The sequence below is a fragment of the Palaemon carinicauda genome, chromosome 1 (genome assembly GCF_036898095.1).
Source record: "Palaemon carinicauda isolate YSFRI2023 chromosome 1, ASM3689809v2, whole genome shotgun sequence".
In the NCBI taxonomy this organism is placed as follows: domain Eukaryota; kingdom Metazoa; phylum Arthropoda; class Malacostraca; order Decapoda; family Palaemonidae; genus Palaemon; species Palaemon carinicauda.
In genome coordinates, this window is record NC_090725.1 from 204,015,263 (window position 1) to 204,036,003 (window position 20,741).

At 42.9% G+C, this 20,741-nt stretch overlaps 1 protein-coding gene across 3 annotated transcripts in view; it reads left to right on the forward strand.

Moving 5' to 3' along the window:
* Positions 1 to 20,741, forward strand: part of LOC137653575 (uncharacterized) — a 343,186-nt gene that overhangs the window by 194,068 nt on the left and 128,377 nt on the right. For all 3 annotated transcript variants that reach the window (XM_068387097.1, XM_068387115.1, XM_068387105.1), the window contains one exon: positions 10,524 to 10,759. In XM_068387097.1, the coding sequence (XP_068243198.1) occupies positions 10,524 to 10,759 (236 nt within the window). The remainder of the gene's footprint in view (positions 1 to 10,523; positions 10,760 to 20,741) is intronic.

The window sequence follows — 20,741 nt, forward strand, 5'->3', positions numbered from 1 at the left end:
CATTCAAAATATAATCAAAAGAATTTTTCTCAGGAAATATTCTATAATGCTCATATATATAATTTTCGAATGCGGCTGTCTCTTTTTCAGCCATCTGATAAACTGATAATCGATAGGCTATTGTTAATAAACGGTAATCATCTTTACTTTGGTAAATCTCCTTTTTCATAGGATAATTTTCTTGGTGTAATCTTATTCTGGGAAATTTTGAAGAATACGTTTTTATTATGTTATAAAGTTCTATTAGCATAATGTTTCATAGACTACTCTTGACAACCTATTTCTCCAAATTTAATATGGCCTGCTCAGTTTTTTTTTTCTTTTTTTTTTTGCTGATCATAATGGGTGATGCGTGTGTCAAGTCCTCAGATTAATGTATGCTACTCATATTTGAAAAGTTCCTATGGACTTCATATGGAACCCTTAAACGTGTAATCGTGCCATGCATTTATTTTTCAATCGTAACAGAAAAAATACGGTAAACAAATTTTAACCTTCGCGGCCCGGCAGACTTTAACCACAATAGTACAGTTGGGCAGCGACAGATGGCAGGAGAGGTTCTCTCAGTGCAAGTGAAAGGAAAGAGAAGTCAATGGTGATGTTTTGGTTGTGTTAGCAGCAACACGTGAAATTGGTTGCGTAGGAGTTTTATCACCTTATGTCGTGTCGCGAGTCTTGTCTTATTTCTATGGGACAGGTAAGGGGAAGACAATTTTATAATGTATCGTAGCGCTTTAAAAAAAAGACGTAAGTCGTGTAAATTGAGTGAGAATCGTGTCTAATGTATTGTGAAGTCGTCTCTCTCACTCGCCCAGCCTCCCACCCTCTCTCTCGCTCTTGCCAGGTCTCTCTGTTCCTCCTCCCCCTCTACTCCGGAAATGACATCTTCACCTTTCCGTTTTAGGAGTTTTTAAATCTCCGTAGGATCTAACCTTATCCAAATTCTCTCGTCGCCATTTCCTTCGTCTATGACCAGAGTCTTCATAGGAGGTTACCCTCTTCGCTGACCTCTGATGGTTCGATTTTTATGAAAGGAAAGGGGCCAGAAAATCATGCTCTCTTCCTTAACCCTTTCCGATCACGGAAGGTGCCGAGGGAGTTCAACAAGTTGCTAGGTAATGTGTGCTTTGAAGGCGAAACCCTTGAATGTTATCAACATGTGTAGTCCATAATTTCCGTTACGTTAAATTAATATTTGGCTCGATTTCGGCCTTTTCGCTGATCACTGACGTAAAGAAACATCTGGGTATGGGGAAGCGAGCGGGCTAACCTTACCTTAGTCCACTGCCAGGCTGTTCTCCCTATTATAGAGTTTTGGTGTTTTTATTAATTTTACTTATTTTGATGGCTCATTTCCTGGTTCTGTTTCAAGATCTTTTTGTCATTTATATTCGTAAGTATTTAAGAGTATCACACAGTCCAATCCTGGTTAATTGTCAAATTCACATTACCGAAGAATTAGAAAAGAAATTTGGTTTAATTATAGAAGACTGCAACATTGGAACTCATAATTCAATGGATCTTAGCTAATACACTTTTGAATCCCATATATTACTGGGAGAAATCTCTCTTAAAGTTACAGATTTTGATAAAAAGAAAAAAATTGCATTTTACTCCATTTGTCACCAGGGCATCTGTCATAGAAACTTCCTCCCTCCTGTTCAGGAAAAAAACCTGATAGGTTGTGCTTCAGTCATAAGTTACACATTTGAACAGAATAAAAGGCCCAACGTTTTATATTCTAAACCTCTATTTATTTGTATTCAATATTGCAATATACAACAAAAATAAAGCACTTATTCCATTTATCATATTATTAATGAAAGGATAGGATAGGAATGTGTGTTTGATACATTTAGTGTGAAATGGAATCCAAGACCATGTTTGAAAAGAGACGAGCTTATTCAGATAAAAAAAATTAGAGCAATGAAATGTTTAATTTCGACCTCAGCAAAAATCAATTAAACTGAGTGATAAATTAGATAGTTGAAATAACACAGAAATGTTAGCCCACGGAGCTAACATGTGTAGCAAAAAATGTTCCGCATGCCATGATATAAGAACGATGAGATAATGTTATATTGCAAGTTAGGCAAACTACGTCAGAATAAAGACGAGTGAATAATTAGTGTTAATTTGGTGTATCAACATAGCCCACAGTACAGACTTAAGAGATTAGATCTACCATCATTAGCGTACCGGAGATCAAGAGGAGATCAGATTGAAATATTTAAGATCGTCAACAACAAGTATAAGGAGTGTACTGAGGGTCTTTTCAGGATGAGGGAGGATATTGTGACAAGGGGCCATGATAAGAAATTATTCAAGACAAGAGCCAGGCTGAACAGTTGCAAATACTCCTTCCCTAACCTTGTGGTTAACGTTTGGAACAATTTGCCGGACGAGGTGGTACACTCAGAGACAGTGACACAGTTTGAGTCAAGACTTGATAAATTTTGGAAAATACCGGATCAAAAATTCAATTATAAAGCTCAGATAAACACCACTTGCCACCACCACCCACATAGTGTCCTGGCTACCATACTGGAGCCACAGGCCCCCTAGGGCCTCTTCCAGGAAAACGTCTGTAAGAATCTGTAAGAATAATAGGCAAATATGATCTGTTAATTAAGTAGGATTTCCTAGTACGATGGACACAGCAACGAACGACTCCCTAGAGAATGGAATTAAAAATAAATTTGTCTTGAGCCCCTCATGTCCTGGCAATTAAAAGCTCCAGTGTTTTGATTGTATTTCATCACAATTTTTGGATTTTGATTACACTAGCATTTTTCATTATGATGACTGGTTTTTTATGATGATGACTGGTAGAAAGTGTTTAAAAAAGTTGATTCAGATATTAAATTAGACTGGTACATGTTATATTTTAAGGTGTTTCGAACATTATTAATGATGATATCTAGCGCAAACCCATACCGTAGCTTTTCAGTTTTGGTATTCGTGTCACCATAATACAAAAATTATGGATTTCCACCAGAAATCGTTATCATAACCTTTCAAAGCATAGGAAGTACACTGTTTTATTTTCTACAAACTGTTTATCGTAGTATTCTATAATTTTACCCTTTTATCAATCTTACTCCTCTGTTCGTCACGTTTTGTAATTTCTTGAGCTGTATTTTTGGTAGAATGTAATGGATACAGTAGTTACAGTATTCAATCCTGATAATAACACAATCACAAGTTTCTTCCCATCAAATCTTGGTATGTTTATTTTGAGCACTGAGAGACAAATTACAGTCAAGTAATACAGCTAGATAACAAGCTCTCTTCGATATTGGGACCAGGTTGTCATTAATATTTATTTAGATGTTACCCAAGTTTCTTCAGTTTTTCCTTCCCTACCATCATGAACTCAGTTTTATTTTCATTTAGTTGGAAAAGCAGGATGCTATAAGCCCACAGAATCCTATGGGGAAAAATAGCCTAGTGAGGAAAAGAAATAAATAAGTAACAAAGTTAAAATAGATCTGTCATATTTCAACTATGAAGAGAGAGTTGTGTCAGCCTGTTTTTCATAAAATCATTTGCTGCAAGTTTGAACTTCTGATAATTAATAAGGTCTGAGACTTGGATGCATTATTTGATTTCAATATGCTCCACAGCCCTCTAATAGATGATTTAGTAAGAGATGCAGGGTGTCATTTGTAACAAATTGCTTTTGTTAAAGATATCTTTCAAGCGTTATGTTGAGGAACGTAATTAGGTCTGCCATTAATAGAGTGGACAACGGCAATTCAATTTATAGTATTGTGATTTACCAATGGTACAACTCATGTTTAAAATAGATGAAACAGACTAGCAAAGTTAATGTGTTGCGGCCCAGGTTAGGATTACCTCTTTGTTGAGTTGCACTACCTACTGTCAAAGCTAGTATAATCTGTAAAATACCCTCTACGTTGTGAGTTCTCAAGATATTAAGCCTATCCAATTATCTGAGCTAAGATGTACTCGACTGTGGATTTTAGGTCCTTTAAATATGCAACTCCCGTATTGTGATAATCCTCTGCTTGCTTGATGTTAGTAAGGTTGGAAATAAAAGTTTTTCAAAAACAAATTGAAGTATTTCCTACTCTCAGAGTTTTATGATAGCATAATTCATCAAATGTGTTGGTTTGTCAGAAATAGTATAAGTGTGGGTTAGAGAAGGATGAAAATTTATAGTAAATAAGAATTACTATTAGAGATGTAGTTATCATTTTAATAACAGCATTAAAACATTGTGAGAAGTTACAGATCTAGCTGTTGGGCAAATTGTTAAATACCTGACTGTATTGATGATATTGATGTAGCCATGTGCATTGCTTCACCACAGAAGTTCAGGTTTCGTGTGTAATGTCAATGTTACCTGGAGAAAGTCTGTGGTGAGCTGGGAAATCTGATATTTCTGTGTTGTTTGGTTTTACCACCTTGGTATCATTAACAAAAGTTTGTATCCTAAATGAAATTGATTTAGTGGATATACTGTTTGATGTGGTAACTATACATGATGGTAATTAAGGTAGCTGTAATTAGTAATGATTAATTTATGATGGCTATTGATATTGTTTCCTTGGCTCAGAATTTTTTGATATTTTTAATGTGGTGTACATTTTGTTGAAATTTTAGTTTTGAGTTATAGTTATCCGAACTGAAGGCTAATTTGTGAAGCCCTACATGTCTAAGACAATTATTGCAGAAACAAAACTCCTTTGTTGACTATACTAGCAACCATTGTATGGAGACCAAAGGTATAAAAACTATCAGAGTTGGATGTAATTGTAGGGTTCAATATATACATGTTACAAGTTGAAATGAAATTAGAATTCTTTTTATCTGTAGCACAGGAAAAAGAACCAGTTCCTTTTATTCATAGTTCATGAAGTAGATACTCATCTGGTGGGCATGCCATACCGAGAGCTGTACATTCTGGGCTGGGGGATCTTCTTGCCAAATTAGCTCAGTCATCAAGGGCTGGTTGTAGGGACAAAGTGGTCCTTACATTATGCGAGGGAAATGCCGATGTTGTGATACCTGCCGGTGATGCACCTGTTAGCCACTCAGCTGAGCTGGAAGCTCCTAGTATTCTGTTCTCTCATATTGGACCTTTGGGCGACGTTAGATAGCACGTTTAACACCCAGGGGATAACCATTACAGTACAGTAAACCTGATCATCAACTGATAGACTGTTGTCTCCCAGGTATCTATGAGCTTAGTAGTATCATGATCTATTGTTCTTCTGGTTGAGGTCCCAAGAGAGATAACCCCCATGGCCCACTCTACTGTCAGCCAGACCTTCAGAGGTACCATCACTTAGTAAAGTTGCTAACAATTTAGGGAATAAGGCTATCTAGAATCTCTTCAGAGTGATATGCTTTTCTCACAAGACTTAGCCTAGTTGGAGATTTTTGGACCAGTTATGTTTATGGTCCTTGACAGATATCTACCTTTCATGAAAAGTGGGCCATCTTCAGCAATTAGTGTTTGAGAATTTTTTCCAAGGTTTGAAGATCTCTTCAGAAGATTGCAGACTTCTTTTTGTCTCACCCAAGATAAGTTCCTTTCAGTCATATCACCCAAAATAAGTCCTTTCAAGTCGTATAATGTAGCGTTGGCATCAAATGACCTTTAGTTTTGTACTGTACAAGACTTATTGACCAAAACAGAATGCGTCATTCAATGACCCCATGATGGAGACCTCCATTTCCTTCCTCTGACAGGCTTCTGGCAGGGATCAAGACAAGATATTTTTAAATCCTTTACATTCCTTGCTGTGCTACCTGAGGAGGTCTCTGCTGTTAAGGCCTGAGTGTCAAGAATCTCTTCATCAGTACTGGTTGAAACGTTATGGCAGTGTCCAAAAGCACTGTTTTTTTCTGATCTTGAGACTTATCAAGCATATAGTTTGGCAAGGATGTTGATTGCTCAGCTCGGATAAGAGCTCACATCATCATGGGTTACTGACTCAATGATACCCTTTTAGGAAGAATCTGTTAGTTTATCAGGCAGAGGTATGGAAATGTTGGACCACCTTCATCATCTCCTATTTTGTGAGTTTATACAGAATTCCTTGTGGGCCCTTTTGCCTTGCCACTGTGGTGGCTCCTTAACAGGTTGTGTAGCCAGTTCATATCCCTCATGGGAAAGAGAGAATCTTGTCTAAAAAAGCACTTTGGGTAAAAGTCTAGAATGAAAGGAAGACCAGCTTAGCAGCAACCATTACTTACTGGACTTGACATGATGGGTTCAAGTTTCATAACCGAGCCAGTGTTCTTCACAGGCTAGATCTGTGGAGAAGTATTATTATTATTACAAGCTATGCTACAACCCTAGTTGGAAAAGCATGATGCTGTAAGGCCAAGGGTCCAACAGGGAAAAAGTACCCCAGTGAGGAAACAAAATAAACTACAAGAGAAGTAATGTACAATTAAGAAAAGATATTTTAAAAACGGTAGCAATATTAAAACCTTGTTCATATATAAACTATAAAATCATTTGCTGCAAGGTTGAACTTTTTTAAGTTCCGGTTCAACTACCTGATTAGGAAGATCATTCGGAAGATCATTCTACAACTTGGTTACAGCTGAATTAATACTTCTAGAATAGTGTGTAGTGTTGAGCCGTATGATGGAGAAGGCATGACTATTAGTAACTTCTCATCTTCCTTTAATCAATATGGGTGAAGGAGGATTAAATGTATAATAAACCCGTTTTATAAGCATTGCAATTCTGTACATTTTAGAACATCATCATCCCTCACTTGGAAACGTGTTCTTTTGTGACCTAATATCGGTTTCCTTAAATCAGTTATAGACCCTGGCCCCAATAGCGTCTATGTCCCTATAACTATCTGCTATGAAATTGTGGGAGCCGCCGCCTTTGCTTCCGTTATTGGACCGAGAAGGATGACATTTCCAGGGAAGAAACCAATTTGATTCTAGGCCATTTCCTCCCACTAAGGAGAATGTCAACTATTTAAATTATGAAAGGTTTTGCATTCCCATAGGAACAAATATGAAATCTTAAAAGTAATTTGTATTGTTACTAGCTATGCGAACCCGAGTCATTTAAGTTAAACTTTTAAATATCTTGTCTCCGACCACAGATGGGCAGTCCTGAATTGCTCACCTGTCATTACCTAACTGCTTTGTTAACAAATGAAGAAGTGTTTCAGCTCATGTTGATGTATTTCCTTTTTAAAGGTCTCTGGTTTGTATCATCATCATCTATGCCTGTCAATGCATAGGGCCTTTATAAGATTTCGCCAGTCGTCTCTATCTTGAGCTTTTAATTCAATACTTCTCCATTCATCATCCCCTACTTCACGCTTCATAGTCCTCAGCCATGTAGGCCTGGGTCTTCCTGTACAGGAGTACGTACTAATGTATACAAATACATTAATTTTTTTTTTTACATGAAAATGCGATTCTGCTAAAAAATAACCGAATGGGGGAGGTGCACACGCGAGGAGAGACAGAGCATGACAGAGGCCGAGTCAGTGTGAGATGAGATGTTGTGCTGGGTGAAGAGGGAAGTAGTGTGAAGCGAGTCAGGTGCAAGGAAGCGCTGGCTGTTTGAAATTGTTGCGCCACGAGTGATACTCGCTAACCTACAAATATGTAATTTTTTACTGACTTAATTGTTTAAATGGGTCTCTGTGTCGCGAAATTGCGAAGAAAGAGTCCTTGGATATGGAGGTATGACTGTAGTCTCTCTTGGTCACCTATTTTTTTAAGTTCTGAGGTCTATGGTCAATTAGGTCAGGGGTTGGAAATTAATTCTTTTGCAGATTTGATTCTGGGACTTATTTTGTAGAAGTTGGCTGAGCAATATGAGGAAGTATTTTTATCATACCATTTTAGATTAAAAAACGGCTGGAACAGACCCATGGCAAATGCATGTTGAAGAGACATGAACAATTATATGGACCAATCCGAGCAGCTGCTCACTGGGTAGAGAAGTGGCAGAAAAGTTACCGATAGCCATTAAATGAGGTGCTGGCCATACCACACTTAAGACCTGACCTGCAAAGCAATCCTCACCAGGAAGGACTGGGAAACCCTAAACAAAGCAAGAGTAAAAGAGAACAAAATTAGAGATAATTGCCAAAAATGGCAATTAGCCATCATTCCTGACTGTCCTGTGGGGCAACGCTAGAAACAGTGGAACACATCCTACGAGGGTGTCTACTGGACCCCCCATTGCTCAGATAAAGACCTCAGGAGAGGCAATCGACAATGAGCACTTGTGGGTTGACATTGGTATTTGTTCCTACGCAGAGACATACCCTCGTCGTTGTAATTGGGTAATCCTTTTGACACACTTTGTTACAACCATATACTGATGAAGAATTAATGTGGGTATGACAATAATGTAAGCTTGCACTATGTTCCCACTAGCGCTTTGGTGAGGTGATGTTAGCATAAATGTAGCCACTTACCTTTTGGTTGCCGCAACAGTTGAACGCCTGTTACTGACGTCTCTGTGCTTTGTGTGAAATCGTTAATCCGCTTGTCAGAAAGAGAGTTAAACCATTGTTTATGAAAACTTGAAGCATTCATTTTCTAGGCTTGAACTTTTCCTATCTGATCCTTCATTATCATTTTTCATAGGTTTGTGGATGTGGTTTTTTCCTGCCCTTCTTAGTGAAGCTGAGAATGTCGTGAGTAATCATGATCCTGTAGTATCAGCTGTTTTACACATTGAACATAATGCTGCAGTCTGTGAGGAATATGCCAGAACCATATAGCGGTACGTACCGGGACAGGAGAGTGGTACGTACCAGGACTGGAGAGCGGTACGTACCGGGACCGAAGAGTCGTACGTACCGGGACCGAAGAGTCGTACGTACCGGGACCGGAGAGTGGTACGTACCGGGACCGGAGAGTGGTACGTACCGGGACCGGAGAGTGGTACGTACCAGGACCGGAGAGTGGTACGTAGCATGAATGTACCCAGCTCTGAAAAGGTGCATCAGTACATGGAACAGGTCTTCATGCATCGGATACGAAACAGAGCATGCCCACTGTCAGTTGGGATGAAGGGCGCCGCCCTCATCCTCTTCTCGTTTCTCTTCTCCTGCACAATCGAGGAATGCTTTTGTATCTCCCCTATGAAGATAACAACTGTTAACAAAGTTACCTGTATTGGTACTGGGGTATGGGGGGAGAACTGGGGAGGCCTAATGGAAAATTCTGGTCGGTACAGGGCCTAACGCCCCAGATCTTCGAAGGAAGTTCTTCGTAAGTATAGCTAGGAAAGATAAAAATGACTTGAAATTTCATATATATATATATATATACAGGTATATATATATATATATATATATATATATATATATATATATTATATATATATATATATTAGATTTTGTATTTTTTAATTGTCCATTTCTTCTCCGCACTTGGTTGCTTTCCTTGTTGCGGCCCATGGGTTTATAGTAGAGTACAGTACTTTATTTTACCTACTGGGGCGGCCGTGTTGTTAGTTATAGTAATGATGAAAGTTGATTGATTAAGTACTGAAATGATAAGTTTTGTAGAAATGTACCTATGACTATTGATCTTTTTGCATTGGTAACCTTACTGGATTCTACAATTTTTACACAGCAAAATAAGGTTATTTTTTTACTACAGTACAGTACTTTAAACTTTATTTTCATTTGTTATAAGCATTTAGGAAGTATTAAATCTTCAGCAGTAAATAGATAAGCCAATTATTGTAATTGAGAGTTATTGGCTTATATAAAAGTATTAGGTCATAAGTTTCTTATTTGTGTCTTAATGTTAGTCTAGATAACGTTATGATATGGAAGACATTTTTGAAAAATATTTTTCATGTACAGTAATGTACATATATTTAGCATCAAGTTACTGCTAGTGTTTTGCTTTCAGCTTAATTCAGATGCTTGAAGAACAGTTTAACTGGCTACTTGTTTGCTTCATAATATATTTTTTCATCCTATTTGTGCATTAGCTTGTTGACATCTAACCATGTAATAGAGAGAACTGTGGAAAGGTATTTCCATTATGTGCACAGTAGATTAATGGTTAATTTACATTCTGTTCTGCTTTTAGAACTGGAAAGAGGAAATAATACTTTAGATACAGTATGATCTTATTGGGTGGTCTCTAAAGGATAAGTTATGTACTTTGAATGGTTTACTGTATATTTTAATGACTTGTTGCAATATATTCTTAATAAGGGAAGGTAAATTAACTATAACACATACAGTATTAGAAATTTTCCATTTGTTAAATAAAAATGAATCTAGACTATACATTGGGTGCATAAGTTTTATTGGAGCTAAATTCTTTTAGTTCTATAGCTTCTGTTAATGATAAAGTAATTATTAAAAGTTAAAAATAAATGTTCAGCTAATGAGTCATGAGTGTAAACTTATGCATCCAAGTGTGCACTTTAATTATTTCAATAGGGTGTTGGTTTGATCCCAGATATATTGCTCTATAACAATTAGGGATGGGAATTTGGTAAAGACTGATTACTAACCTACATTTGACAGCGCAAGGCCTACTGCTGCTGCTCAGCGCCCTCACACGCTTAATTTACCGAACCGAGGCCAGAGCAAATCGGGGTGGACGGCAGCTGCTGGGCCGCCACCCCATCCTCAACCTCCTCTGCCATTGCTACCTGCCTTATCACAGATGACGCAACCTACACAAACAACCTCTGTTGACAGCATAGGTTCTTGTTCATTAGATGTCAATGCAACAGGCACAACATCCCCTGCCACCATGGGTAAGTACCTCTATTATAGCTTTCAAGGTGGTGCTGTTACTTCCAAGACATGGATTTTCAAGACAGGTTTGTAAAATTCGAGTACAGTATGTTATGGCCATGATTATTTTTATGCACTGTGTAATAGTAGATGTATGAAACTTAGGGGCTATTCTGTAATTATTCACAGAAATGTGAAGTTGGAAGGTATTTTTAGGATTTGAAAACATTAGAGGGATATTTTTTCTAATGGTACATATTTGTTAATTGTTTGTCTTAATGATGGCCTATGTAATGATTTTGTTATCTCCCTTGGAATATTGGAACTCAAGATCTGCTATCATAAGAACTAAAACCCTGCAAGACCATACTGTTTATTAGTCCATTCATTGTGTAGATCTACAATATCTGATACATGGAGACTTCAGGATATCTCTTCATTATATCTCCATCGATTGTTTTTCAATATTAAACTTACCCGATAATCATGTAGCTGTCAACTCCGTTGCCCGACAGAATTCTACGGGAGGGATACGCCAGCTATCACTATACTAGAAGGGGGTGTACTCACAAGCGCCACCTGTGGCCAGGTACTACAGTACTTGTTGTTGACGCCACCTCACTTTTTCCTCTGTCGTGCTTCCGGCAAGACGTTCTTGGATACGCTTATGATTTTGGAGTATTGTTCACGGTTTGGTGAAGTATTTCTCTAAAATTTGCAGCTATTCGCTATACTGGAAACTTCTATGTTAGCTTAGCTAGCTTTTGGAATTAATTTAATTATTATGGTGACGAAGAGAGTATGAACTCTCTTTCACCTTTTAATGGCCGACCCTTCCCTTAGACGGAAGTGTTGGTGTCTAAGAGAGTATAGACTCTCTTTCTTAAGCAGTCATCAGGTGACTGCACACCTCCTAAGAGAGGTAAGGTGATGCCGTAACAGACCTCATCTTCTGTTAAGGCTTTGCCTCAGCAGACCTTAGCGTCTGCCGACCCCAAGATGACTTTGCTGCAGTCCATGCAGTCACAGCTTGCGGTCTTAATGCGTGAGTGTCAGGCTGAGAAGGTTACACCTCCTCCTGCGATCGCTCCGCCTCACCGCAGTCCAGTCTGCCAGGCGTACGATGTTGAGGTTCCTCAGGATACCTTACCGCGTTCTGAGTTGCCAGTTACCAGCGGTGTGCAGCAACCTCCGCCTTCCTTAAGGCAACCTCAGCAATGGGAGCAGGAATCTTATGCCTTACTTCCTCCGCTTCCGCTTGCGGTTCCACCAGAGAGGCAACAATCTCTTGAGGTACGACTACCTCTTCCATCAATGAGGCAGCCACCTCAGCACTCGCTGCAGCTTAGGCTAGCTCCTCAGGAACCTCAACTCGCGAGACAAGAACTGCGTTCTGCGCAGCCGCTACATCAACTCTCGCAGCTCACACCTCAGGAACCTTAACTCGTTCCTCAGGAACCTGCTACTGCGCTTCCGCAACCCTTACAGCAAGCGCAACTCTTGAGGCAGCAACCTCATGCTATGAGTCAGCCACCTCAACGCATGCATCTGCCACTTTCTCCTCAACTTGAGAAATTACAAATGACAATAATAACACCTCATTACTTTCATAACTTGCATTTTTGGGCTCAAGCCATGGCGTCCTGATGGAAGGTTCCTGTTTGGTAGCTTCCTTGGGTATAAGACTACTAAGATATTCCCAGAGAATTTAACCACAGGTTATCACAGAATTCTAACTTCTGGAGCGAGTATCTCAAAGGTTTCCCTTTAAGACATCGTAATACAACAGGGGACACGCATGTCTGGTCGTGCCACATAGCTATCTCCACCCCGAACAGAGTTAACGCTTCGGTGTGTAAGGGCTGAGAATAGCTGGGAGCCGTTCCACAGCTAATCTCACTCGTGGCTACTACTGATACTCGAGACGTAAACAAACGGACGCCATTGCTCTAATGACGTCACGAGCGTCTTTATCCTTTGTTTAGTAGCTGCCCTACTGAGACGGATTTTCCCTTGTGTGAACTTTATCGTTTTGCATCTTCGCTATGTCGTTACCTTCAGCCTCGCCTTCTTCTGGAAAGTTGAGTACAAGGTTCCAGTATTGTTTAATTAAGCTCTGGCCGTAAAGTAAATATTATTTTGCGAAATAATTGATGTTTTGTGGCAGAGCTGTGCCTCTACCGGACCCGCCATTTTATGGCGTCGTTGTTGTTTTGCAAGTCTTATTTAGTTAGCCACAACAACGCTTCCGGCCTTATATACTAATCGAATACATTAGTTTATTTAGTCTTCATAGCTAGGAACTTTTATTTCGTGTTTAGACGCTTTTTATCGGTCATCGATTGACCTCATACCAGTCGGCTACTATAGCCCCCAGGCCAGGAGCCTATATACAAGTGTTCATGCATGATTTATCAGTGATCCTAGACTAAGTTATGAAGATAGTGGCATTATTATTTTACAATACTTTTGACTAGTGATGCAAATGTTTTCGCCTTCAGGGACCATATAGGGGATAGGCTAGTCAGTGATTCTTACTAGCCTAACCTAACCTTAGGACCCCTATATGCTTCCTTCATCCCCTGCCTTGGCATTCCCTCTAATTAGCCTTGATCCCTTTTCTGAGTAAAGGGATTCATTGTCTAATAGAGTATTATATCGCCTCTCAGTCCTCCCTAAAGGAATGAACCCCCTTTAGGATTGCGTCTGAGAGTGAGGTTAGGCTAGCCTACCTCTATGGCTAGGATAGTCTGCGACTTTCCTGCGATAGCGATACGTCTTCTTCCTTGCCTAGTTCAGGACTTTTAGCCCTGATCTAGGTCGGGTTAGGAAGGTTTCTCTGTTCCATGCTGAAACTGTACTCTTGCACCGTTTTAGCCGATCAGCCTAATCTTAGGTTAGGGAGTGTCCTCCCTTCCCTTTGTGGCCGCTCTGGTACAGAAACCCTTCCTGGGAAGACCCCTCTCTTCTCCCTCCCCACCTATCTCTTGTATAGCCTAGCCTATGCTTAGGTTAGTTTATACTCATCTGTCCCCTGTCCTACAACTCCTCCTTAGGGTGGATGAGTAGGGCTACCCGAGCTTCCTTGTGCAGTCCGCTCTGGTACATATACCTTCATAGTGTCCTATAAGGTTAGTTCCTAGTGTAGCTCTGCATAAGGGAGTCTCCCCCCCCCCCATCTTGGGTGTTCCCTAGTCCTCCCTTGGGCTACCTGCTCCCGGTCCCTAGTGACCCCTGCATATGGATGATAGAGCCTGTCTCTATCATGGGTACACCCCCTCAGGGAGGGGGAGGGATGTCTGGAACCCTGAAGGTACTTCCTGCATCTTTCCCCCCCTCCCCCTGTCTCTCTATCTATCTGGGTGCCGGTCTCTTGCCGCCCCTTATGCCGGCAATACCTGCCTCTTGGTGACTTTCCTACCCTTGCCGCCAGCCCCCCGTGTTCCGAGGGACTGCCGGCTGCCGCCGGCTACTACCGGCGGCTCTCCTACTCCTATCTAATCGTCCGCTTGCCGGTCGATCTCCGGAGTGCCGGCATATACTGCCGGCAACCCGATACTACCTGTACCATCCTTACCCCAGTCACCAATCCGGCATCCTCCGGCTGCCGGAGCCGCCGCTCCCTGCCGGCGTGCCGCCGTTGTGCCGGCGGCCGCCATCCTGGTATCTGACTGACTTTTGAAAATTGTCTGTTCTAATGCCAGAATCTATGCTGGAGCGAGCTCCGGCGTGCCGGCGGCTTGCCGGATACCCTGGAGGCGTCAAGAATACTTGCACCCCCTCTCTGTAGCTATCATAAGACTAAGATAGCCCTACCTGGCAAATAGATAAGCTGCTTTGCTTCTAAGATCAGTACCTAGTACTGCTCTATTAGTGATCATGCTGTCTCTTTGCATTCTTCTATTTCCAGCATGCTATGTGCATCTTAGCACGGCTGGTTGCCAGAAGCAGTTACCCTTAATGAGACCTTCTGGCTCTTATCTGGGAACCGAATGAATTCGATCCCAACCTTGTCCTTGGCTTTCCATGGAGTTCCAATATAATGGGAATCCTAGGAAACTGTATCCAATGATCTCGGTCATTTGGATTATCCCAGGACCAAGCCTATGGTAACCAGCCGGGCGAGATGCATGGAGCGTGTTCTCCTTTACTGTTTCACTCTCTATGCATCACACCTTATATAAGTTAAAATTAATGATTAATATTAACTTAATTTAAGAGCCATTCCTATGACTCCCCCATACTCATTTTCTCTTTCTTCCACAGGAGGAGCAGATGAAGTGCGATTTCGCATACTGTGCCGTGAAACGCTCCCAGTTTTACGGACATACGGCGTGCAGGACTCACGCCCCTTGCTCAGACAAGAGAGGGGATTGGAAGTTCTGGAATCCACTGGATTGTACGGTCTGCCAGGCCTACCTAGTTGAGGCCTTCCATAACCCTCCCTCAGCGGAGGTTAGAGACATTGCTCGTGAGAAACTGCGCAAGTGGGTGCGTGGTTTTCAGAGGAATGCCACTGGACCGTACCTGGCCACCGAAGAACTGAGGTCCCTGCTGTTCCCTAAGGCCTCCCCTGATTCAGTGGTTCCAAAGGAAGCAATCCCCACTGTCCAAATTACGGTGGAACCTGATGTGGTCATGGCTCAGTCCATGCACGAGTGTCGCCTAGATTCCGAAGAGGATGAACAGATCTCTGACGTCTCGGAAGACACGGAGAAGACGCTTATGGCTCAAGGAGCCGAAGAGGACGAAGACAAGGTGGAATACACCGAGTCGGAGATTGGAGCTACTCCCTCGTCCATCCCTCCGCCTACTCCTACACCGACGGATGTGTCCATTCCGTCTACCTCCTCGACCCCGGATCCTTCTTCCTCTACACAAGAACTGATCCGACTGATTAGAGCTGTCATGGACGACAGACTGAAGGAGAACCAGGAGTCCATCAGGTCTATGATTGGATCCAGAGAACCGAAGAAGATCTCGGTTAAGGATCTCCCAGCTTGCTCTCATGCCAACCCGTGGAGGTATGCAGAGCATATGGTTATTGCGACCGGCAGGATCTTTGTTAGTGACAAAATCGGCACGGTCCCGTTGGAAGATGTGGAATTCTTCCCAAGCTTCGAGGCCTACCCGGACTGTTACGTCCGGCTTCGTTCTGAACCTGCCTCGAAGGAGGAGACCGAACCTAAGGAAGAGATAGTGTTCGATCTCGCAAAGGCCCAGGCTATGCTAGCCTCCGCATTTAAGAGCAGGGGCTTTACCTGCTCTAAGCTTCCTGCCTTGAGCAAGAAGCATCCTACTTATGTCGCTCCCGACACTGCGATTCTTCCATTTTTGGAAAAGGCCTTGGCTGCATGCCTTAAGGCGGCGGAAGAAGGGAAACCCTGCCCTGCACTGGAGGAGTGCAGACCCTTCTCCATCGTAACGCCCCCTGACACTAGACAATGGAAAGATGTCCAACATACTTTCGTTGTGGGTAGGCTCGATCCTGACGTTGCCGGACGTCAGTTTAATGAAGACCTCCCTAAGCTCAATGATCACCTCCTTCGCCGGGAACAAGACACGAAGGAGAGGCTTGCAGCGTCTCTTTCTCATCAAGTCCAACTTGAAGTTATGGCCTGTGACACAGCAGTACCCGATCACTACATGGTACTGGCCAAATCCCACTTACTGACGGTAATGAAGGACTTGTACCATTTCATAAAGGCTCGTAGAGCCTGTCGCGAATTCGTGTTTGTCGGTGCCACCGTGAAACACGAACCCCGGAGGCTGATTTCCTCCAACATCTGGGGAAAGCACCTGTTTCCTTCGGACCTTGTCAAGGAAATAACGGACAGAGCCGCCACGGAGAATAGGAACCTTCTCCACAAGTGGGGCATGTCCAGGAAAAGGAAAACCTCTCAGGACGATGGACCTCAGCCTAAGAGGAAACCTCAGAAACCGAAACCCCAGCAACGTCAACAAAGACGTCAGTTTCCGGGACCCGCTACCTCCCAAGTGGTTGCCCAACCACAACAGACCTTTCAATTGGTCCCCCAACCGGTGTTGTCACAGTCACCGGTCTTCACCCCTGCCTTTGAACAGCCATCCACTACCTTTCATGCCAGAGGTAGAGGCTCGTCCAGGGGTGCAAGCAGAGACGCCTCTCGTCGTCCCTCCAGAGGTAGAGGAGGAAAGGGAGCTAGCGGCCGAGGCAACAAGTCCTCGGGACACCAGAAGCAATGAAGTGCTTCCGGTGGGAGGAAGACTCCGCCAATTCCAGGATCGTTGGACCTTCGATCCTTGGGCACACAGCATCATCAAGAACGGTCTAGGCTGGAGTTGGGTGCAACCACCCCCAATCTTCCAGCGGTTCTTCCAACAATCGACCCCCATTCTGGAAGAATATGTTCTAGACCTCTTGAACAAGAAGGTGATAAGGAAGGTAAAGTCCACCAGGTTCCAAGGGAGACTGTTTTGCGTTCCCAAGAAGGACTCAGACAAGCTCAGAGTCATTCTGGACTTATCCCCCCTCAACAAGTTCATAGAGAACAACAAATTCAAGATGCTGACGCTTCAACAAATAAGGACCCTTCTGCCTCAAGGTTCCTACACGGTCTCTATAGACCTGGCGGATGCCTATTGGCACATTCCAATGAACCATCACGCTTCCTCCTACCTAGGATTTCGACTCCAAAGGAAAAGCTACGCCTTCCGGGCCATGCCATTCGGCCTCAATGTGGCCCCTCGGATCTTCACGAAGCTGGCAGACGCCATAGTACAACAGCTCCGCCTAAGAAACGTCCAGGTGATGGCCTACCTCGACGACTGGCTAGTCTGGGCTCCATCGCCCGAAGAGTGTACAAAGTCTTGCGACGAAGTTACCCAGTACCTAGAACACCTGGGATTCAAGATCAACGAGAAGAAATCTCGCCTCTCTCCAGCTCAGAAGTTTCAGTGGCTGGGAATCCACTGGAATCTTCAGTCACACCGCCTTTCCATCCCCCAGAAGAAAAGGAAGGAAATAGCAGGGTCTGTCAAGCGACTACTGAAATCCAAACGCATTTCAAGACGACAGCAGGAACGAGTTCTAGGCTCTCTACAATTCGCCTCAGTGACAAACCCAGTGCTTCGTGCACAGCTAAAGGATGCCGCGGGAGTCTGGAGACGATCGGCATCCATCGCTCGAAGAGACCTCAAGAGACGGCTTCCAAACAGACTTCGACGCCTCCTAAAGCCGTGGTCGGAAGCAATGGCCCTGAAAAGGTCCATTCCTCTCCAACACCCTCCTCCTTCACTCAACATCCACACGGATGCCTCACTGGAGGGCTGGGGAGGTCACTCCCACCTGAAACAAGCTCAAGGGACCTGGTCTCCACTATTCAAGACGTTCCACATAAACATCTTGGAGGCCATGGCGGTCCTTCTTACTCTGAAGAAGCTATCCCCGCCGCCCTCGATCCACATCCGTCTAACCCTAGACAACTCGGTGGTAGTTCGTTGTCTCAATCGCCAAGGCTCAAGATCGCCCCAGATAAATCAGGTGCTTCTCCCAATCTTCCGTCTGGCGGAGAAGAAGAAGTGGCACCTGTCTGCAGTTCACCTACAAGGATTCCGCAACGTGACAGCGGATGCTCTATCTCGGACAAACCCGATAGAGTCGGAATGGTCTCTAGACGCAAGATCATTCTCCTTCATCTCTCATCAAGTCCCAGAACTTCAGATAGATCTCTTTGCAACGAGCGACAACAATCAACTTCCTCTGTACGTAGCCCCGTACGAGGACCCCAAGGCAGAAGCGGTGGACGCCATGTCACTGGACTGGAACAGATGGTCCAAGATATACCTGTTCCCTCCCACCAACCTTCTGTTGAAAGTCCTCTCCAAACTGAGAACCTTCAAAGGGACAGCGGCCCTAGTGGCTCCCAAGTGGCCCCGGAGCAACTGGTACCCCCTGGTCCTGGAGCTGCAGCCCAAGCTGATCCCTCTCCCGGGCCCAGTTCTCTCTCAACAAGTACAGAAGTCGACTGTCTTCGCTTCATCATCGAAAATCAAGGACCTTCATCTCATGATTTTCTCTCCCTTGCCGCAAAGAAGAGGTTTGGGATCTCGAAGAAAAGTCTAGACTTCCTAGAGGAATACAAGACCGTATCCACGAGACGGCAATATGAATCATCCTGGAAGAAATGGGTCTCCTTTGTTAAAGCAAAAAATCCTAAAGAAATCACCATTGATTTCTGCATGTCCTTCTTCATTCACCTTCATGGACAAGGATTAGCAGCCAATACGATTTCGACCTGCAAATCGGCTTTGACTAGACCAATTCTATACGCTTTCCAAATTGATCTGTCCAGCGACATCTTTAACAAACTGCCGAAAGCATGTGCTCGCCTACGCCCAGCACCCCCTCCGAAACCGATCTCCTGGTCACTAGACAAGGTGCTCCATTTCGCCTCCAACTTGGACAACGATTCATGCCCCCTCAAGGATCTGACTCAGAAAGTTATATTTTTATTTGCTCTCGCCTCGGGAGCTCGAGTCAGCGAAATAGTGGCATTATCAAGAGAAGAGGGACACATCCTGTTTGCTGATTCAGGAGAAGTGACCCTCTCCCCTGATCCGACGTTTCTCGCCAAAAATGAATTACCCACCAAAAGATGGGGCCCTTGGAGAATATGCCCCCTGAAGGAGGATGTCTCTCTATGTCCAGTAGAGAGCCTCAAGGTCTATCTTCGCAGAACTTCAAACTTTGGTGGAGGCCAACTCTTCAAAGGAGAAACATCGGGCAGCGACCTGTCACTGAAACAATTAAGAGCGAAAATCACCTACTTCATTCGCAGAGCGGATCCGAACAGTACACCCGCTGGTCATGATCCTAGAAAAGTGGCATCTTCTCTGAACTTCTTTCAGAGCATGGACTTTGAGAGCCTTAAAAACTTTACGGGCTGGAAGTCCTCGCGAGTTTTCTTTAAACATTATGCGAAACAAGTGCACGAAATCAAACATTTTGTGGTAGCCGCAGGTAGTGTTATGAAACCTGCACCTAACTCTGCGTAGAACAGTGAGTTATTTGGGACTCTAACTCTTCGGGTGCCTATGTTGACCCTCGAGTGATTCATAGTGATGTCTAAAAACACTTAGTGCTTTTATAACTGTTCTTATCCCAGGTGAAATGTCATAGTGTTACACAAGTGCCGCATGCCTTGAGCATGATGTGTTATTTAAAGACTTGCGTTCCTCGAGAACGAGTACCTACTAATCCTGAAATTCCCTTTCAGATCCAAGAGCAAGCCTTTATTTCTATGTACATTATTATTACTGTAAATGAACTTTACTTTTGCTGTAAATTATTTAATTTCTGCATTGTGAAATAAAATTTCTATTTTATTACTTATGCGTCTCTTTCAGCTCCTACTTACTATGAAATACATACTGTCATAGTTTTATTTATTCCTCCTTTCTTATGGTCATGAAGAATTTAAGATGTCTATCCTTAAATTATATTCACCTTGTCTCAGTAAGGTTCCTACTCGAATACTTACTTCTGATAATCAGGAGATGAATCCTACACACAGTGCCCAACCACCACTGACCTACTCAGAATGTTCCTATACAAATATCAAACATTCTGCTTCATCTCTAAGCTCTTAAAAAGCTCTTCTGTCAAGATGAATAGTCCTTCAATACCACTTTGACGTCGGCATAGCCCATGGGAACTTCCTACCAATGGGGGGCAGGATACTTCGTTCCTATGGTTCTTATCTAAGATTACTTTGCTATTTTGTCAATGCCTAGGCACTTAACTCTGGGGGAAAATCTACCACGATACATTGATTCTCTGGTACTCTTCCATCAGGACGCCATGGCTTGAGCCCAAAAAACGGATTTTGAGCGAAGCGAAAAATCTATTTTTGGGTGAGATAGCCATGGCGTCCTGATGGACCCTCCCTACTACTTCGTCAGTTTGTTCCCACCCTACACAATTGTATCATGGTGATGGGCAGCAACTGGCGCCAGGATAAA